General features: G+C 48.7%; 2 protein-coding genes across 3 annotated transcripts in view; one reads left to right on the top strand and one right to left on the bottom strand.

Moving 5' to 3' along the window:
• Positions 1–14533, top strand: part of trappc12 (trafficking protein particle complex subunit 12) — a 19548-nt gene extending 5015 nt beyond the window's left edge. For both annotated transcript variants that reach the window (XM_076140406.1, XM_076140407.1), the window contains exons 4-12: positions 4476–4589; positions 5914–6052; positions 8311–8423; positions 9341–9413; positions 10955–11028; positions 12183–12281; positions 12700–12803; positions 13316–13403; positions 13871–14533. In XM_076140406.1, coding sequence (XP_075996521.1) covers positions 4476–4589; positions 5914–6052; positions 8311–8423; positions 9341–9413; positions 10955–11028; positions 12183–12281; positions 12700–12803; positions 13316–13403; positions 13871–14113 — 1047 coding nt within the window. In that variant the 3' untranslated portion in view covers positions 14114–14533. The remainder of the gene's footprint in view (positions 1–4475; positions 4590–5913; positions 6053–8310; positions 8424–9340; positions 9414–10954; positions 11029–12182; positions 12282–12699; positions 12804–13315; positions 13404–13870) is intronic.
• Positions 14534–14854: 321 nt separating this feature from the next.
• adi1 (acireductone dioxygenase 1) lies at positions 14855–16912 on the bottom strand. The gene is made up of 4 exons (XM_076140408.1): positions 16712–16912; positions 15815–15934; positions 15476–15655; positions 14855–15272 (listed from the first exon to the last, which is right to left on the bottom strand). The coding sequence occupies exons 1-4, from the start codon at positions 16832–16834 to the stop codon at positions 15159–15161; spliced, it is 537 nt and encodes a 178-aa protein (XP_075996523.1). The 5' UTR covers positions 16835–16912; the 3' UTR covers positions 14855–15158.
• Positions 16913–17680: the final 768 nt, after the last annotated feature.

The raw sequence follows: 17680 nt of genomic DNA, 5'->3' as shown, positions 1-17680 counted from the left end.
CCCCCTCCGTCCTTTGTGTTTCCCAAAGAGCCGGAGCTTGATTGAAGCAGCGTGGGACCTCCCCGTGTTGACCAGTGCCAAAATGACAAATCCTTTTCAAGTCTTAATGCGCCCGCAGGCTCTGAGTCTTCTGAGGGAACAGTTGGTCGTTCATTTATGCACCAGGCTTTGTTCAAGTTTCTCAACTCACTAGAGCTCAAACACCAGCCTTCTTCTTCTTCTTCTTCTTCTTCTTCTTCTTCTTCTTCTTCTTCTTCTTCTTCTTCTTCTTCTTCTTCTTCTTCTTCTTCTTCTTCTTCTTCTTCTTCTTCTTCTTCTTCTTCTTCTTCTTCTTCTTCTTCTTCTTCTTCTTCTTCTTCTTCTTCTTCTTCTTCTTCTTCTTCTTCTTCTTCTTCTTCTTCTTCTTCTTCTTCTTCTTCTCCTTCTCCTTCTCCTTCTCCTTCTCCTTCTCCTTCTCCTTCATGTGTATGTGTTTACTGAGGAGACCAAGATGGAGGAGATGTCGCTCGTCAAAGCTGCATCTGAAATGACAGAGGAGATGTGTTTGTGTTGTTGTTGGAGGAAAGTCAAACTCGTGGCCACAACCCAACTCCTCCCTCTGTCTGTGAGTAAATAAGACTCAGGCTTGTTGCAGAGTCACCCGAGCCTCACTAAATTACTCTGATTGATCTATTAATCATCTCCTCTCTCCTCCCTCGTCCTCTTTGGCTCCTTTGCAGTCGTCGAGTAGAGAGACGGAGGTTTGTGCGACGTTCTTAATATCCTAACAGCAGCCTTTGTGTTTGAACGAGATGTTACACGAGCTGGGAATCCATCTGCTCTTTCCGTCTTTATGTACGTTCCAAAGGGTACTTCCTTCCTGTAGGAGGTGTAAGCGCCCCCCCATGTGGAAGTCCATTATGGCACAGACACGCCCATTAAACTCTTCGTCAGCTGATCTGTCCCTTAAGAGTTTGAATAGAGACTGCCCTCTCCTCCTCCTTGTTTGTGGCTGGTGACGTCGTGTTTTGTCCCTAACGTGTCGTTCAGTTTGGTCTCTGCTGATTGAACTCGCAGGTGTGCTGCACCATCAGAGCGTGAAGGTAGACGAGAGCGTGAGGCTGCGTCGTCACGTGAACCTTCACAGCACCGTGGGGGGGGGGGGATTCACTTTGGTCTCCTTGGCAGCTCCCCTCTGTGGCTCCCTTGGCCCTCCGCTCTCGTTTCCTCCTCTCCTGCTGTCTTCTTTGCCCCCGGCTGATTCTGTTTTCTCTCAGCGACGGTTTGGACCCAGAATGTTTCCCTCCTTCCATCCACGGTTCTTTGGTCTTTGGATCTTTGATTGTTGCGTTACTTTGTATACGTTTGAGCCAAATGTCTTCAGTCTATCCTCTGAAACTCTCTCTGCATTCCTCTGCTGTGTGTGTGTGTGTGTGTGTGTGTGTGTGTGTGTGTGTGTGTGTGTGTGTGTGTGTGTGTGTGTGTGTGTGTGTGTGTGTGTGTGTGTGTGTGTGTGTGTGTCTGTGTCTGTGTCTGTGTGTGTGTGTGTCTCTGTCTGTGTGTCTGTGTCTGTGTCTGTGTCTGTGTGTGTGTGTGTGTGTGTGTGTGTGTGTGTGTGTGCTGGAATGCAGATACTGTAAGCTGTACTGCTGCTGGCTCACTGTGCTCTCATTTCCCCACTCTACTCTTTATCCGTCTCAAACAGACACACACACACACACACACACACACACACACACACCTGTCTTCTGACACCCTGTGGCAGGGCAGTGGTGTGTGTGTGTGTCTCTCTGAGTGTGTGTGTGTGAGGGAGAGAGAGAGAGAGAGAGAGACTGGGTGCAGCTGCTTTCGGCCATCCAGGCTGCCTCCTCGTTTTCAGCTTCATTTCCCCCCCTAATGAAGATTCAGAGGCAGCCGGGCTCCTGGCACAGGACAGGAGAGAGGAGAGGAGAGGGAAGGAGGGCAGGATGAGGAAGGAGCCATAAAGAACAGGGAGGGAGGGAGGGAGGGAGGGAGGGGAAGAAAGAGGCAGGACGGAAAGTCAGAGGGAAGGGTGAGATGAGGCAGAGGAGATGAAAGAGGAGAGGAAATGAGGGGCAGAAGATGAGGGAGGGGTGGAAAGAGGAGAAAAAGGAAGGAAGGGTGAAAGGGGAGGAGGGAGGAAAAGAGTGTGAATGCTGGAGGAGAGTTTAGTGAAAGAAAAGTCAGAAGCTCTCTCTGTCTCTTTCAGTCTGTCCATGTCTCTCTCTCTCGCTCACTCTCTCTCTCTCTCTCTCTCTCTCTCTCTCTCTCTCTCCCTCTCCCTCCGTCTCTGTCCTTAATTAGTTCCCTGGCTGTGATGAATGGCACAGCAGTTAGGACCTGATCATGGAACTGACCTTGTCATGCGTGTTGATGGGGTGGGGTGACTCTACACCCCCCCCCCCCCCCCCCCCCTCCTCCTCTGACGTCTGTCCCCCTCATCCCCACTGCACCTCCTCCTGTGGAAGCAGATGCTGTTACAGTGTGTGTGTGTGTGTGTGTGTGTGTGTGTGTGTGTGTGTGTGTGTGTGTGTGTGTGTCTGTGTCTGTGTCTGTGTCTGTGTCTGTGTGTCTGTGTCTGTGTCTGTGTGTCTGTGTGTCTGTGTGTGTGTGTGTGTGTGTGTGTGTGTGTGTAAATACGCATCCTCATCCACCTTTGCACACTGCTGATGGCCTGTCCATCTTTGTGTGTGGGCACTTTGTCCTCCGGCCTCAGTGCCACACACACACACACACACACACACACACACACACACACACACACACACACACACACACACACACACACCTGCATGAAACTGCCCACCAGCCTGCAGCACCTGTCCACACACACACACTTCATGAAATATGCAGGCTGCTCTGCTCTGCCAGTTTGGACTCCAGCGTCTGTGTAAACATATATAATATAATATAACTTCTGCATGATGTTTATTAGACTCTACTATAGGACACTGTTATTTGCTTGTAACACCATCTACAGTAAATTTGAGGCCTTAAAATGTCTCTGCCCTTTAAAGTTTGTATATATGATCATATTTCCTATATTAAAGTCCCCACTGAAGCAGAGTCCAGCTCTTCTCTCTGCTCTTCCTCAGCACAAACCTCCTCTGTGCTGCTGTTTGTACCACTGGGACTTTGTGTTCTGAAATGTGATGAAATTTGACTTTAAAGGGAAGTTTTAAGGGCCTTAAATTAGATTTGAACAAATGCGTGCGTTCCCCCACGAGAACCCGGCAGATGAAAATCCAACAAACTGAATGGAATTAAGGTCCAAACTGCTTTCTTTCATCTGGGAAACATTGCTGGCCTCTGCCCGTTTGTCTCTTCTTCTGCTGCTGAAATGCTTATCTGTGATTTCATCACATTAAGACTGCCGGAGCTTTTTTTATGGCCGATCCACCAAAGTTCTCCATCAACCTCAGTCCGTCTGCGGCTCGTCTGCTCTCTGATCCGTCATCCATTTTCACACAAATCAAAGATGTCACTGTTATTCTCCTGGCTCTGGATTACAATATGTTTCAGCCCACGATCCTTAGTGGAGATGTCATCGCTCAGCATGAAAACAAATCTGATGCTGAATGTGTTTGACCCTGAGTGAGAGGGAGAGCATCCCAGAGGGGTTCAGACAGAGGGACGAGGAGGATCAGGTTCTTCATCAATGTTTAGTTTGACGAGTGGAGAATAGAGATCATCGGTATAAACAGAAAGTAAGGCTGAAGGGGACTTCCAGGTTCCAGTACAGACTTGTCCACTGAGCGGCGTCACATCACCGGGCAAACTGAGTGTAAATAAGACAAATAAGTGTGTTTCTGTTCTCTCACAGACAGGAACAAAACACCTGGCTATGTTACAATACAGCATTTAACCCTTTGTTAGCTGCTGGTTTGAATCTTGACCCTTTGACCTCAGTGTGATGAGAGAACATCACTGTGACGGCTCCATCCTCCGTGTGATAACAGGCACAGGCCGGGCACTCAGCCGTCATAATAATGTGATCATTCTACTTAGTTAATTATAGCTGTAGATGGAGATGAATATCAGTATTGGTCACCACAGATCAGAAGTATCGCTCGGCTCTGCTAATGAACTCTGCTCAGCATCTCAGGAGGAATGAGCGATGACATTAAGATGCTGCGTCCGCTCAGCTCTGGACCAACAGGCCCTCCACCACCCCACCCCACACACACACACACACACACACACACACACACACACACACACACACACACACACACACACACACACACACAGTGTTCCGATCAATGAAAGACCACCGCTTACACACAGACTTGCAGCGAGTCCCCTCACACTGCGCTCAGGTACTTTCAGCGGTCGACATTAAATTTGAATTAGATTGCACAGGGGAGCAGACAGAGCCGAGTGCTGCAGGCGGCTCAGGTTTGTTTTGCATAGATTTCTGTGCGTTTCATAAATCATATCTATGTTGTGGGGGCTTTTTTTTTCTTTCTCTGCAGCGCAGTAAAAACTGGCGTGCCGCGGTGGATCTGACGGGCCGGCTGCTCACGGCTCACGGTCAGGGTTACGGCAAAGCGGGCCAACCGACCTCCCACACCACCGACTCACTGCAGGTAAGAGACCGAAGCCGTACGTCTGCTGAGCCACGTCGGAGAGAGCGAAGATGTCTCCTGCAACTTCATGGTCTAACAATGTCCTGATCACTCACAGCAATTCAATATGTTTGGCAGAATAAGTGAATTTTAATCATTAACGGATTATTAAAGAGGGAAGTGCAGCCGCTGCCAGAGCGCGTAGGAGTGCAGCTGAAGTGTAACAGCGTTTACACCAGGTGAGGCGGCGGCACGCGGAAAATATGTTATGATGGAGAAGGACACGGAGCCCATAAACATGGTGGATAGTGCAGGGTTTTGTGAGCTGATAAAGTATATTGAAGCAGGCCCCTGAGGCTTGTTAAAGACAGGTGGAGGGAGGGGAGGAGGGAGGGAGGGAGGGAGGGAGGGAGGGGAGGGAGAGAGGGAGGGGGGACGCCGGCCTCCGCACCGTTTCAATGCTTCCGCTGCTGTTTTTTCTATGTTTTTATGTTGTTTATCACAGATTGTTTATGCCTGTGATAAGATAATCTCCATCCTGGCTCCTCCCTATCACACTGCTGCATGTTCCCCATCTCTGCCTGCTTCACTCACATCTGCTCAGGATGGAGAAGCAGCAGCACAGAGGGAAGGGACGCCTTGATTTAGGTGTGGAATAGCTTCAGAGCAGCAGATATCTCTCTGCTCAGCCCTGCATAGGCACGGAACACACACCGTGAGGTACTGATAGAGAGTGTGTGTAGGGACATTTAGAGGTTAAATATAGATCAGAATGAAAACAATATCTCCTTTAAAAGCCACTGGAAAGACGTCAACCACATTTTATAACATACGTGATGTACAGTATGTGCTTGTTGAAGGATTAAAGGAACGTCGGTGCAGATGATATCGTCACTCAGAATCTCCATTGAAGTTCCCTTTTTGTATTCTGGTCATGAGCACCTGAACGCATCACGTGCAGTCATTAGAGCTTCTGAAGGCAGGATGTGAATATTTCAGCTCTCCCTCTCTCTGTGAACACACTTGTCACACAGGCGCAGGTGAAAACATGTGTGTGTGTGTGTGTGATTTGTGTGTGAGATTAGCTTCACACATCCAAAGCATGAACTCTTGCTGACCTGCTGTTTTATTTAGAATAATTCTGGTCAATGCAACAAACATTAGGGACACAGGCAGAGACATAACTGTGTGTGTGTGTGTGTGTGTGTGTGTGTGTGTGTGTGTGTGTGTGTGTGTGTGTGTGTGTGTGTGTGTGTGTGTGTGTGTGTGTGTGTGTGTGTGTGTGTGTGTGTGTGTGTGTGTGTGTGTGTGTGTGTGTGTGTGTGTGTGTGTGTGTGTGTTCCAGCTCTGGTTTGTGCGCCTGGCCCTGCTCACCAAGCTGAGTCTCTTCCAAAACGCTGAGCTGGAACTGGAGCCCTTTGGGAACCTGGATCAGCCGGACCTCTACTATGAGTACTACCCCAGTGTGTACCCTGGAAGGAGAGGTACATGTTTACATTAGACTGCGGGCTCTGACCTTCATGTCAAAGGGTTTCTCACAGCGATGGACCACAGGGACTTCATCTACTCTATAATGCTGCAGCTCTGTGGAGCTTTGAGCCTCTTTCATCTCTTTGATCTCATTGTTTTGCTCTTCCAGCTCTCAACAGATCTCACCAACTCACAATATACATTAAAATTGTAGGCAGTCATCATCAGCAGACAAGCTTAGAACAAGGCAAAGAGAAAAGGAAGCATCTAGAATGCTAAAGGTCTGAACTCCGCTCTGACTCTGAGTGAGGCCACAACAAGAGAGCTCATGATGGAAGAGGCGTCATATGTTCTTCATCTGTAACTTAAAGAGCTACAGTAGCTAACCACTGTACAATATCCCCAAACTAATTCCTTCAAGATGATCATGCAGTGAGTCTGACTCTGGTCCTGACCCTCAAGCAGAACCTGGTGATTCTCCTTCTAGCAGCTGAGCTCCTGGCTGTAATTGGTCCAGATCTCCCATGGTTGGTTGAACTCTGCCGCCCACTTAACGCCGGGCCGGTGATGCTACAAGTGCTGCGCTATTTCAACCAATTACAGCCGGAGGAGGGAGGTATCAGAAGCGGAGATGACTTAAGACTGAGCTGTGTGTGAGGTCGTGTCCACTGGCCTGAAGGTCACAGACCAGATCAGCTTCAGGTCATGAGTCATCAGGGAACTGTTGGGAAGTTACAATCGTTATTGATCACAAAACATTGATCACACATCCTGCCCGATTATTATTATTGTTATTTTGATGCATACCCACAGGTAAAGCGTGTGTAAAGTGTGTGTAAAGTGTGTGTGTCTCAGGTCAGGAGCTTGATATCAAACCGTCCTCGTCTCCAGCGAGACCAAATGCTCTCTAATGTATTCCCATTACTCTGGATCTGCTTGGGCCCCTCAGGGTGCCACAGTGAAGGCAATAGGAGAGACACAGCTGCAGGCACACACACACACACACACACACAGGTGCAACACACACAGAGTCACGTTCTCTTGAAGCTCCAGCAGTTGCTCAATAGTGAATGCTTTGTGCTCTGCTGCCGGCACAAGTTTGACCTTTGTAACTCTGCTTTGGCTCAGTGTGTAAGTATGAATCTACCAATGTCAGTGTGTTGGTGTTGGAACAATTATGATTGACTGAGTGCTCAAGGACTACATTTCATTAATCTGTTTCTCTAATGAAAACAAGGATTGGGACCTCTGTGCAGAAACGTAGAGAGCTGAACGCTGCACGTCTGCGGCGGACGCTTTGAATGTGGACTCCTCACAAACACACATCAATAACTTTAACTAAGAGCCCAGATCTTTCCCCTCACAGGTCAGAACAAATGAGCCTGCGGTGGTCAAACACTAACCTCGCAAATGAAAACCTTCTCTGCTGCTTTGAGGAGGGATGATAGATGCTAAATGGAAACCTGTAACCTTGTGTTCTGCTACACAAACTGAGAGAGAGGGACAGAGAGAGAGAGAGACAGAGGGAGAGAGAGAGAGGCCATGTGAGTGTGATCCTGACCTCACCTCACCGTCCTTCAGGCTCTTCACCATAAATATCTGTGCGTCCGTCACTCAGGCTGTATTATTATAATATAATAAATATTCATGTTCCACAGTAGAGACTCTGCTGCCTACACAGGAAACGCTCCTACACACAACTCATACTTTTACTGTTTACCAAAGATTGTAATATCTGACTTGTACTATTTTCGCATGTATTGACGCGAGCATGTGTGTGTGAGTGTGTGTGTGTGTGTGAGCCTCAGGACGACCTCAGACTGAGTCCACTCCTGCAGAACCGTATCAGATCTCTTTACTTCTCTAAGTATCACATCAAAGTTTGAAATTTCAGTATGGCGTCGACCCTCTTCCACGCAGAGTGAGAGTGAATGATGTAGGAGCGGAGGGGAGGGGGGGGGGGGGAGGGGGGCAGAGGGATGAGTGATGCACACACACACAGAGATAAGAAGCTTTAATAAGCAGCCATATGTAGCTGAATGCTCAATCTGTAGGTTCCTGCCTGCAGGGCTGTGTGCAGTCTGTGTGTGGGTGGATGGCTTCATATTTCCATCTCTCATCTCTCTGTCTCTCTCTCTCTCTCTCTCTCTCTCTCTCTCTCTCTCCTCTCTCTCTCCATGTCCTCAAACCACCCTCCCTTTCTCTTCCTTCCCTTTCTTCCTCCCATTGTCTTGTCTCCGCTCTGGTTCTCCCCTCTCTCTCTCCCTCTCAGGCTCCATGGTGCCGTTCTCCATGCGGCTGCTGCACGCCGAGCTTCCCCAGTACCTGGCCAAGCCCCAGGAGGCCCTGGACCGCCTGCACTGCCTTAAGAGTGTCTGCCACACTGTTAGTACACACACACACACACACACACACACACACACACACACACACACACACACACACACACACACACACACACACACACACACACACACACACACGCACACACACACACACACAAACATGTTTACGCATATATATAGTGGGACGTGTTTCTGCAGCAGATTAGTCTCCACTATCTGCACAGGTACCTCAAGGTTTCTCTGCCAATTCAATTAACTGTATTAGAGTGGAGCAGTCAGGGGAGAGAGAGAGAGGGAGAGGGAGAGAGAGAGGAGAGGGAGCGAGCGACTTGATAGCGTGGGGGGGCAGATAACGTAAAGCGAGAAGAAATACAGGAGGGAGATCGAGAGAGACAGATGGGGAGAGAGCGACAGGAAGGAGAGACGGGAGAGGGAAAGTGACAGAGGAGGAGAGAGGAAGATAGGGGGAGAGAGAGAGACGGAAAGGAGGCAAAGAGGTAGGGGAGAGACATGAGGAGAGTGGGAGAAAGGTAAAAGAGAGAGGGAACAAGAGAGAGCGGCTTGGAAAAGCGGGGGGAGGCAGAGGAGAAGAGAGCGACGGGAGGGAGGGAGGGAGGGAGAGATAAAAGTGGAAAAAAGACAGGAGTAGAGGGAACGATAGAGAAACAGAGGAGAGAGGGGGCAACTTGGTAGAGAATGGGGCTCTCTCTCCCTCTCTCTCTCTCTCTCTCTCTCTCTCTCCCTCCCTCCCCCCCTCTCATCCATGTGTACTGTTGCCTGTATGTCCTGGCATTCATGCAGGCTCAGTGCATTAAACATATAAATCAGGCAGCGTGTGTGTGTGTGTGTGTGTGTGTGAGCTCAGGTATGCTGGAGTGTTTGAGTTTATGATTCTACATGTTCATGATCTCTCTCACACGTTTAACCACAACAGATCAAATGAATCCCTTTGAACAGATTATAGAGAATTTGGAGAAAGGCCTGGCTGAGGACAGCAGCATGATCAACCTGACACAGGAGAACAGACAAGGTAAGCACACACACACACACACACACACACACACACACACACACACATTTGGCTGCCGACCTGGCCGCGGTCCAGACTGCATCATACTGTGGGAGCTGAGTGAGGTCATCGGCCCAGAGTGAATATTAGGCACTCAAACACACACGCACGCACACACACACACGCACGCCCGCACACACACACACACACACACACACACACACACACACACGCAGTAAAGCAGAGGCACACCTGGCGCAGGACTGCAGCATACCTCGGGCAGCCATACACACACACACACACACACACATCCACAGGCACAAACACAGCGATGCAGTAATCTGAAAGTGTTTAGCAGCTCACTGCCTCCGTGCTGGTGCTGAATATCAAGCGCTCCCTACAGCCCTTCACGCCACGCGGATCAATACACATCAGTCCTGTTCACTCCACTGGCACCGCACAGGCCCGCATCTGATATTCACCTGCTTCACCCAAACTCTGGGGACACACACACACACACACACACAACATGGGTCTGTACATGTGAGCGTGACGCCTCAGAACACACACACACACACACACATTAATTAGATGTGCAATTGCCCTTTTTTTACTTATTTGATCAGTGATGTCATTGTTATTTCTTTGTTAGTGGAAGTTAGGTTGCTCACTCACCCGACCAATAGTTTGTACAATGAAACTCTGACCTTTGACCCTGAACCCTCTGCATGTTGTCATGAAGTCCAGACGGCTCCATGTCAGGTTTACAGATCTAGTGTGTGTGTGTGTGTGTGTGTGTGTGTGAGAGCGCACTGCACAAAGGCAGCAGGAGTTCATCTGAGCAGCAGATTCAGGGCGGCGAGCAAGAAATCTGGGGCTGAAGTTGAGCTGAGAGCAGAAAGCTCGCTGTAATTGGGGGAAATTGGCAGTGTGATGAATGTATGAATCTTTGAGTGTGTGTGTGTGTGTGTGTGTGTGTGTGTGTGTGTGTGTGTGTGTGTGTGTGTGTGTGTGTGTGTGTGTGAGGGCTTTCATATGTAACGTTGTGCCCAATCTCCCGTCTTCCCTGCCTCTAAAGCAGTGTGTAATAGCTGTGCCCTCTGTCTCTCCTCTCCTTTGACTCACTCCCTGCCCACACACACAGCCAAGTCAATAACGCAGGGCCCTGCCCTCATACATCAGACCCCCACTGAGTGATTAGCTCTTCTTTCCAATACACACACACACACCCTCACACACGCACACACACAGACACACGTGTGCAGGGATGAATACTAAAGCGCCCGTGCACTGCTGCTCTTCCTTGAGGCACAGCGCTGTTTGAGGGAAAGAGGGAAGCATAGTGTGCCGCAGTGCCTTCCTCACCACCTCTCCTTAAAATAAACCCCGGTGAGGAGGAGGAGGAGGAGGAGTAATGAGAGGAAGGCAGGGATGAAGCGATAGATGGATGACTGGTACAAAGGGTGACGTTAGAGGAATGCCTTAAGGAGTGCGCGCAGTGAAAAAAAAAGAATTCTCCGTAATCATATTGTCGCCCTTATCTCCGTCTGCTTCTCCCTTAGCTTCCCTTAAGCTGTGGAGGTCTCGCCTCAGCCGGGTCATGTACTCCATGGGCAACTGTCTGCTGCTGATGAAGGTATGTGCGTGTGTGTGTGCCTGTGCGTGTGTGTGCGTTGGAGGGTCTGGCTCCGTCTGCGCTCGTCTCTGCATGTGTGTGTCGGCGTGCGGGCGGCGTTCCTCCGCTCTGAGATGTCTGATGCCAGGCTGAGGGAGGATTCACAGTGAAATCCCCCCAGACTGACCACTAATTGGATTCGTGGTCGGTGAAAGAAAGCCAGCAAATAAAAGAGAGAGAGAGAGGAAGAGAGAGAGAGAAAGAGAGGAAGAGAGAGAGAGAGAGGATCCAGGCTGGGCAGTCTACAGAACCACAGTGCCACCTACTGGTGAAGAGGACACGTGTACACACACACACACAGAGGCACACACACACACACACACAGAGGCACACACACACACAGAGGCACACACACACTCACACACACACCTGAGTGTGTCCTTTGCCCTGCTCAGCAGTCCAGTCACCATGTGGAGCAGTGAGGGGGGGTGAGGTCACGCTGCTCCTCTTAATATGTTTGATTAATGCCCACACTCGCTCCACACACTTTACCTTTACCTCGCTCGCCCTCTCTTATCTCTGCCCCCCCACTGTTTACCTGTCTCACAATATATCTTCAAGTTTCACACCTCAACTTCTGCTCTTACCTCACTTACCCTCCATTCTTTACTTATATAGGATATATAAGCTACCTCTCCCCCTCTCTCTCTCTCTTCCTCCCCCTCCCTCCTTTTCCCCCTCTCTCTCTCTCTTCCTCCCCCCTCTCTCTCTCGCTCTGTCCCCCTCCCCCTTCTCTCTCCCCTCTCTCTCTCCTTCTCCCCCTCTCTCTCTTTCTCTCTCTCCCCATCTCTCTTTTTCTCTCCCTCTCTCTCTCTCCCCCTTCTCTCCCTTACTCTCTCTCTCTCCCCCTTCTCTCTCTCACTCTCACTCTCGCGCTCTCCCTCTCCCCCCTTATCTCTCACTCTCTCCCCCTCTCTCTCTTTTTTTCTCTCTCTCTCCCTCTATCCGCCTTCTCTCCCTCACTGTCTCTCTCTCCCCCCTCTCTCTCTCCCTCTCCCTCCTTCTCTCTCTCCCTCTCTCTCTCCCTCTTCCCCTCACTCACTCACTCTCTCTCTCTCTCCCTCCCTCTCCCTCCTTCTCTCTCACTCTCTCTCTCCCCCCCCCTCCCTCCTCAGGACTATGTTCTGGCTGTGGAGACGTATCACTCCATCATCCAGTATGAACCCCAGCAGAGAGTGCAGCTGCTCAGTGGGATAGGGCGCATCTTCCTGCAGGTACACACACACACACACACACACACACTGGCACACACACAGACACACACACACACAGGAGCATTTCAGGAACATTGTTGGACTGAAGCAGGTTTTGTAGTGAGGAGTGGTCCAGCATGGTGATCAGGTGGAGGTTCTGCCTGATGCTGGATCACTTTACAGCCTGGATGAGAACTATTCAACCAAAGCAGCTGTTAGTGTCACTATGTTACATAGCATATGTTACACACACACACACACACACACACACACACACACACACACACACACACACACACACACACACACACACACACACACACACACACACACACACACACACACACACACACACACACACACTCACACACACACACACTCACACTCACACTCACACTCACACAGACACAGTTCTTACTCCTGGTTTGTTGTTGTCCAGATCGGAGACGTTAAAACAGCAGAGAGGTACTTCCAGGACGTGGAGAAGACGTGCGAGGCCGGCGGGAGCCAGCCCAGCCACAGCATGTGTGTGCTGATGAACAGGTACGCGTGCTCGCCACCTCCGCAGGCATGTGTGAGGTGGGACCGGAGGTCGCACCGTCACACATGCCGTCTCAAGGGATGGAGCTGATGATGTGAGGCGGAGGTGACGGAGGTGACAGAGGTGACGGAGGTGATGGAGGTGACGGAGCTGATCTCACCCCTCTGAGAGCGCCGACGCTGCTAAATATGGATCTCTGCTACACTGCTCATTTTATTACACACACTATTAAAATGGCGCTGAGGCATTTGATCTCACCCAAAACTCTAGACACACACATGGCTGTCTCATCAGGTCCATATCCCTAAATAAAAATTTTGATTCCATTGATTGATGAAGAGCTAAAACGCAGAGCGACACAAACAGACGCTGGGTGAACTGGGAGGAGTCACAGAACTAAACCATTTTCTTAAACCAGTGTTTTCTGTCTTGCACAGTGATTATGCAGGTTGATCAAACTGCTGTGTTGTTGCCGGAGTGTGTGTGTTCACATTTGTGTCTTCGTGTGTTTCAGGGCCTTCGTCTACCTCAGTCAGAACAACTACGCTGAAGCTCACGCCTCCTTTGCTGAGGTGTTGAATATCGAACCCAAGAACCCGGTGGTGAGTGCTGCACACCGCCGTCACACACTGATGTCACACACTGATGTCACACACTGATGCTCCCTAACTCATTTACCCTGCAGCGCTCACACAGCTGGATCGACGGGGCTTATAAGACATATACAGTCAGTGTAATTATGTTTTAAGTTAAAAACAATGCCTGTGGTCTATCCTCTGTGTTTTTGCTGACATTGTGTAATTCACTGTTCTGGCACCAGAGGTCACCAATGCTCTTCACGTCCAGCAAACCCCTTTGTGCTGGTGTCAGGTGTGTTACCACCTGTGAAGGTGATGTTTAGAGGTCATTATCAGACGTCTGCATCACTGACTATTGATCCCAAATAGTGATCAGATATTTCAGATTTTTCTGACATTTCCTGCTTTATCCCACACTTGTTTTCTGCATTTAGCTCACAGAGCATCTACAGCATCTCATTGCTCTAAATCTGGTCTCGACATTCTTCCAGGCTAACAACAATGCAGCAGTTTGCCTGCTGTACCTGGGCCGGCTGAAGGAGTCCCTGGGCCAGCTGGAGGGCCTGGTGCAGCAGGACCCGGCCCTATACCTTCACGAGAGCGTCCTCTTTAACCTGACCACCATGTACGAGCTGGAGTCCTCTCGCAGCACCCAGAAGAAGCAGCTGCTGCTGGAGGCCGTGGCCTGCCAAGAGGGCGACAGCTTCAACACGCAGTGCCTCAAACTGATCTGAGAGGTAACATGGAGGGGGGCGGGGCCGGGGGGGGCGCTGGTGAGGTCTGGGGCACCAGGGTGAGGTCGCTGAAGACAACAGGAGAAATCATAGCTGGAGAAGCCACGTAAACTGGAGCTCTCTGTTGTTCCCTGGTGGCTTGAGAAGCTGCCGGCCATCAGACTGAACTCACTGAGGATCTCTGGACACACACACTCTGCTCTCCGTCGTGTTGTTCGGTTCAATTTTAACTCCTGGAGGAAATTAAGTTATAAGCTGCACTGCATCATCTCCACTCAACCAACTCAAGGTTTGCTTATTTAATCAGTTTGTCCCGGTGGATCTTTGTAATTATCACTGTTTCCATATTGTATTGATGGAGTAATGTATATTGAACATGAATATTGTTTTATCCAAAATAAAATAACTGATTTAACTGCACTGAAGCTCATTTTGATTTAACATAGAAAGATTGTTTACATCATTTGGTTCATCACTATAATAGTGAAGTCTCTGTGTTTCACCACTGAAGCCTGAGCAGACCTTCAAATCATTTCTGTGATGGGTCTAATATATTAATATTGATATTAACAGAGAAGAACCTGCTGAAAATAAGAGCACCACCAAGCACCGTGCAGTGGACTGGAGCTTCACCACACAGCTGCATGTCTCCTCTCCTCTGGATCAGGCTGATAGAAAGCAGCAGAACTTCCCCAGTAAAGGTTAAAGGTCACATGGTAACAAACACTGACATGAAAGAAGTAAACACCCAAAGGAAACGTGCCTTTATTAAGTGTGACCTTATACAAGAAATGTATCTTATTTAGTTCGTTTTCATGATCAGTCTCAGTTTGTTATCATTTTATTACTGTGGGTTTCCAGAAAATATGTATTATATGCAGTGCTGACAAAAGTTTTCTCCCCCTCAGAGCCTAAGAGTTTAAAGTATCTACATGAAGAGAAGAGGCACTGTAGGTTGATTGCATGTAGGCTCCATCACTCCAGCCCTCCACAGCCCCTCACTGGGCTCAGTGCTGAGTGACTGAAGTGGAGTCCTCCGCCCCTCTCAGCTCTGCAGAGACTCCAGGTACTTCTGACGGGCATCAAAGTCGTCGGCCGGCCGGTTGTAAGCTTTCCACACGGGCTCCCCCACAAACAGCCTCATGGCTTTGGTGTAGTTCTGTGAAAACACAACAGTCTGAGGATTCTCACTGATCACGGTCTAATCAATAATCAATACCTTGTTTACATTCTCATTTAGAGGCAGAATGAAAGGATTACTCAGCATATTACATTCCTATAACTTGTGTGTGTATATATATATGATGTAATCAGCCTGTTTCACAGCCTGTTGTTCACGTCAGTTGGTAAATGCAAACGCACGGTCTGGTCCAGGGTGAAGCGGTGGTAGATCCCAGCTGGCAGGGTGATCAGGTCTCCCTTGCTCATGGAGATTCTGATCCATCGCTCCTCCTGGTCCCTGACGTCAAAGTAAGCCCGGCCGTCCAGGATGTAGCGAATCTCATCGTCCAGGTGCAGGTGCTCCTCAAAGAACATCTTCAGCTGCAGGACAAACAGGTAGAAGGACCTGCTGCGTCTTTAATTAACTTCTAATGTGTTATGCCACAATAATCCCTCTCTTTACGTCAGGGTTCCTACTATGGTTACATTCCCTCAGACAGGTGACCTTACCTGGACACGTCTGGAGCATGCATGTCTTACCTTCTCCTCATAGTTGGGTAGTTTGTCTTGGTGGATTGTGATGATGTCCATAAAGGAATAACCTCTGTCTTTACGGATCTGCTCCAGCTCCGGGTCCGTCTCATAGATATCTGCATTCAGCTGGAAGAGCAGGAGACACACAGCTGCATTTAAAGCACACACAAACACACACACACACACACGCACACACACGCACACACACTCAGCGGCCACATCACTAGATACACCTACACCTACACTATATAACAGCTACATTTAAGATCCACATATGAATTGTACAGACGGTGACAGCAGACTACATAAAGAAAATAAGTTTAGCATAACGACAACAAAATACATTAAACAGCTTATAACCAAGATGTAACTGTAGTATTTCCTCATCTTCATTATTACATCGTTTCACTTATATAAGAGGTGCAGAATATTGGAACCACCTTTCACTTTTGCCACAATGATTGATGACGAAATGTCAACAAAAACTGGACACAGTCAGTGGACTTGAGTACGATTACGGGGGTAAAGGAAAGTAGGAGGGAATTAAATAAATAAAAAGATCTTCACTTAAACAAAGCCCAAAATACTGCGCGTTAAAAGGAAAACTGAGTTAGGTTGAAAACCTTTCAACAGTTTGATTGTGGATGAGTCACGTTCACGGAGTGTAGGACAGATGCACTCCAGGGATGAACGTGTTTACAGTATGCGCCATGTTAGTCACTTTATGAGTTGGACTGTAGTAACACGTATATAGAACAGATATAGATTTATATCTATAGAAAAGCTTCACCTGACATACACGATACTTTGAGGTCTGCATTGAGTTTGCCTTTGGAGGAAACCGCCTTTGTTGACAACTAGCTGGTGTTAGCTGTTGCTAGCGCGTCACGGCGGCAGTTTTACCTTCCAGTGAAACACTCCGAGCTTCTTCATGTCCTCCAGAGAGACGGGCTGGTTCGGGCTCATTCTGTGCGGGCTTCTCTGGTCCTCATCAGAGGAGTCCATGTACCAGGCCTCCAACCCCATGTTGAACCCCCAACTGGACTTATGTCAAGGAGCTGTGTTAGGACCTGAAACGCGCGTGATGCTTTCAACTGCTCTCACAAAGCTCGTAACTCTGGCTACCTTTGTAACGCTACCGAGGCAACGTTAAACTTGATTCGGTCGGATTGTACATAATGTCCACTGCATAAAAAGTAATCAATCGATCGGTCTATCGGATAAAACCAGGCGAAAATGAAAAGTAAATGTTTTTATCTCGTAAAAAACAAATACACAAACAAATACCATTGAGTTAAAAAAGAAAAAAAAGTATTGAAGAGCACTGTGGCCTATGGTGATAATATCAACAAAAGAATAGAATACAAAATAAACTTTGCCCCTTGGTAATTACGCCAGTTACATTTTGTTTCCATGCAATTCAGCTATCTCCCGTGTATAGAAAGACAATGGCAGTTACCACCAGAGGGCGCCACATTCCAAGAAATGCTTCACCCGGGCTGACTTCACCTGGTGGCGGTTGTGTTCATGTGAGTGCATTCTGTTATGATGGGTGCAGACCACGCAACCCTCTGCCTCAGCACCAAGGGAAGGAAGGCGTCACATTACGTGGCACACACACACACAGACACACACAGACAGACACACACACACACACACACACACACACACACACACACACACACACACACACACACACACACACACACACACACACACACACAGTAACAGTTGCAGTGGTATGGGTTCCCTGCATTGTGACAGTGAGTCACGTGGTGAATACTGTACACAGCTTCTCTAATGGCCATGATCAGCAGTGAAGAACAGTGTGAACCAAGAGATGAAGCAGCTGAATCATTATACTTCTATAAT

This window comes from Genypterus blacodes, unplaced genomic scaffold (assembly GCF_046128005.1).
Source record: "Genypterus blacodes isolate CSIRO-AG114 ecotype Tasmania unplaced genomic scaffold, CSIRO-AGI_Gbla_v1 ptg000593l_1, whole genome shotgun sequence".
Lineage (NCBI taxonomy): Eukaryota > Metazoa > Chordata > Actinopteri > Ophidiiformes > Ophidiidae > Genypterus > Genypterus blacodes.
This window is presented reverse-complemented; position numbering and strand designations above follow the sequence as displayed.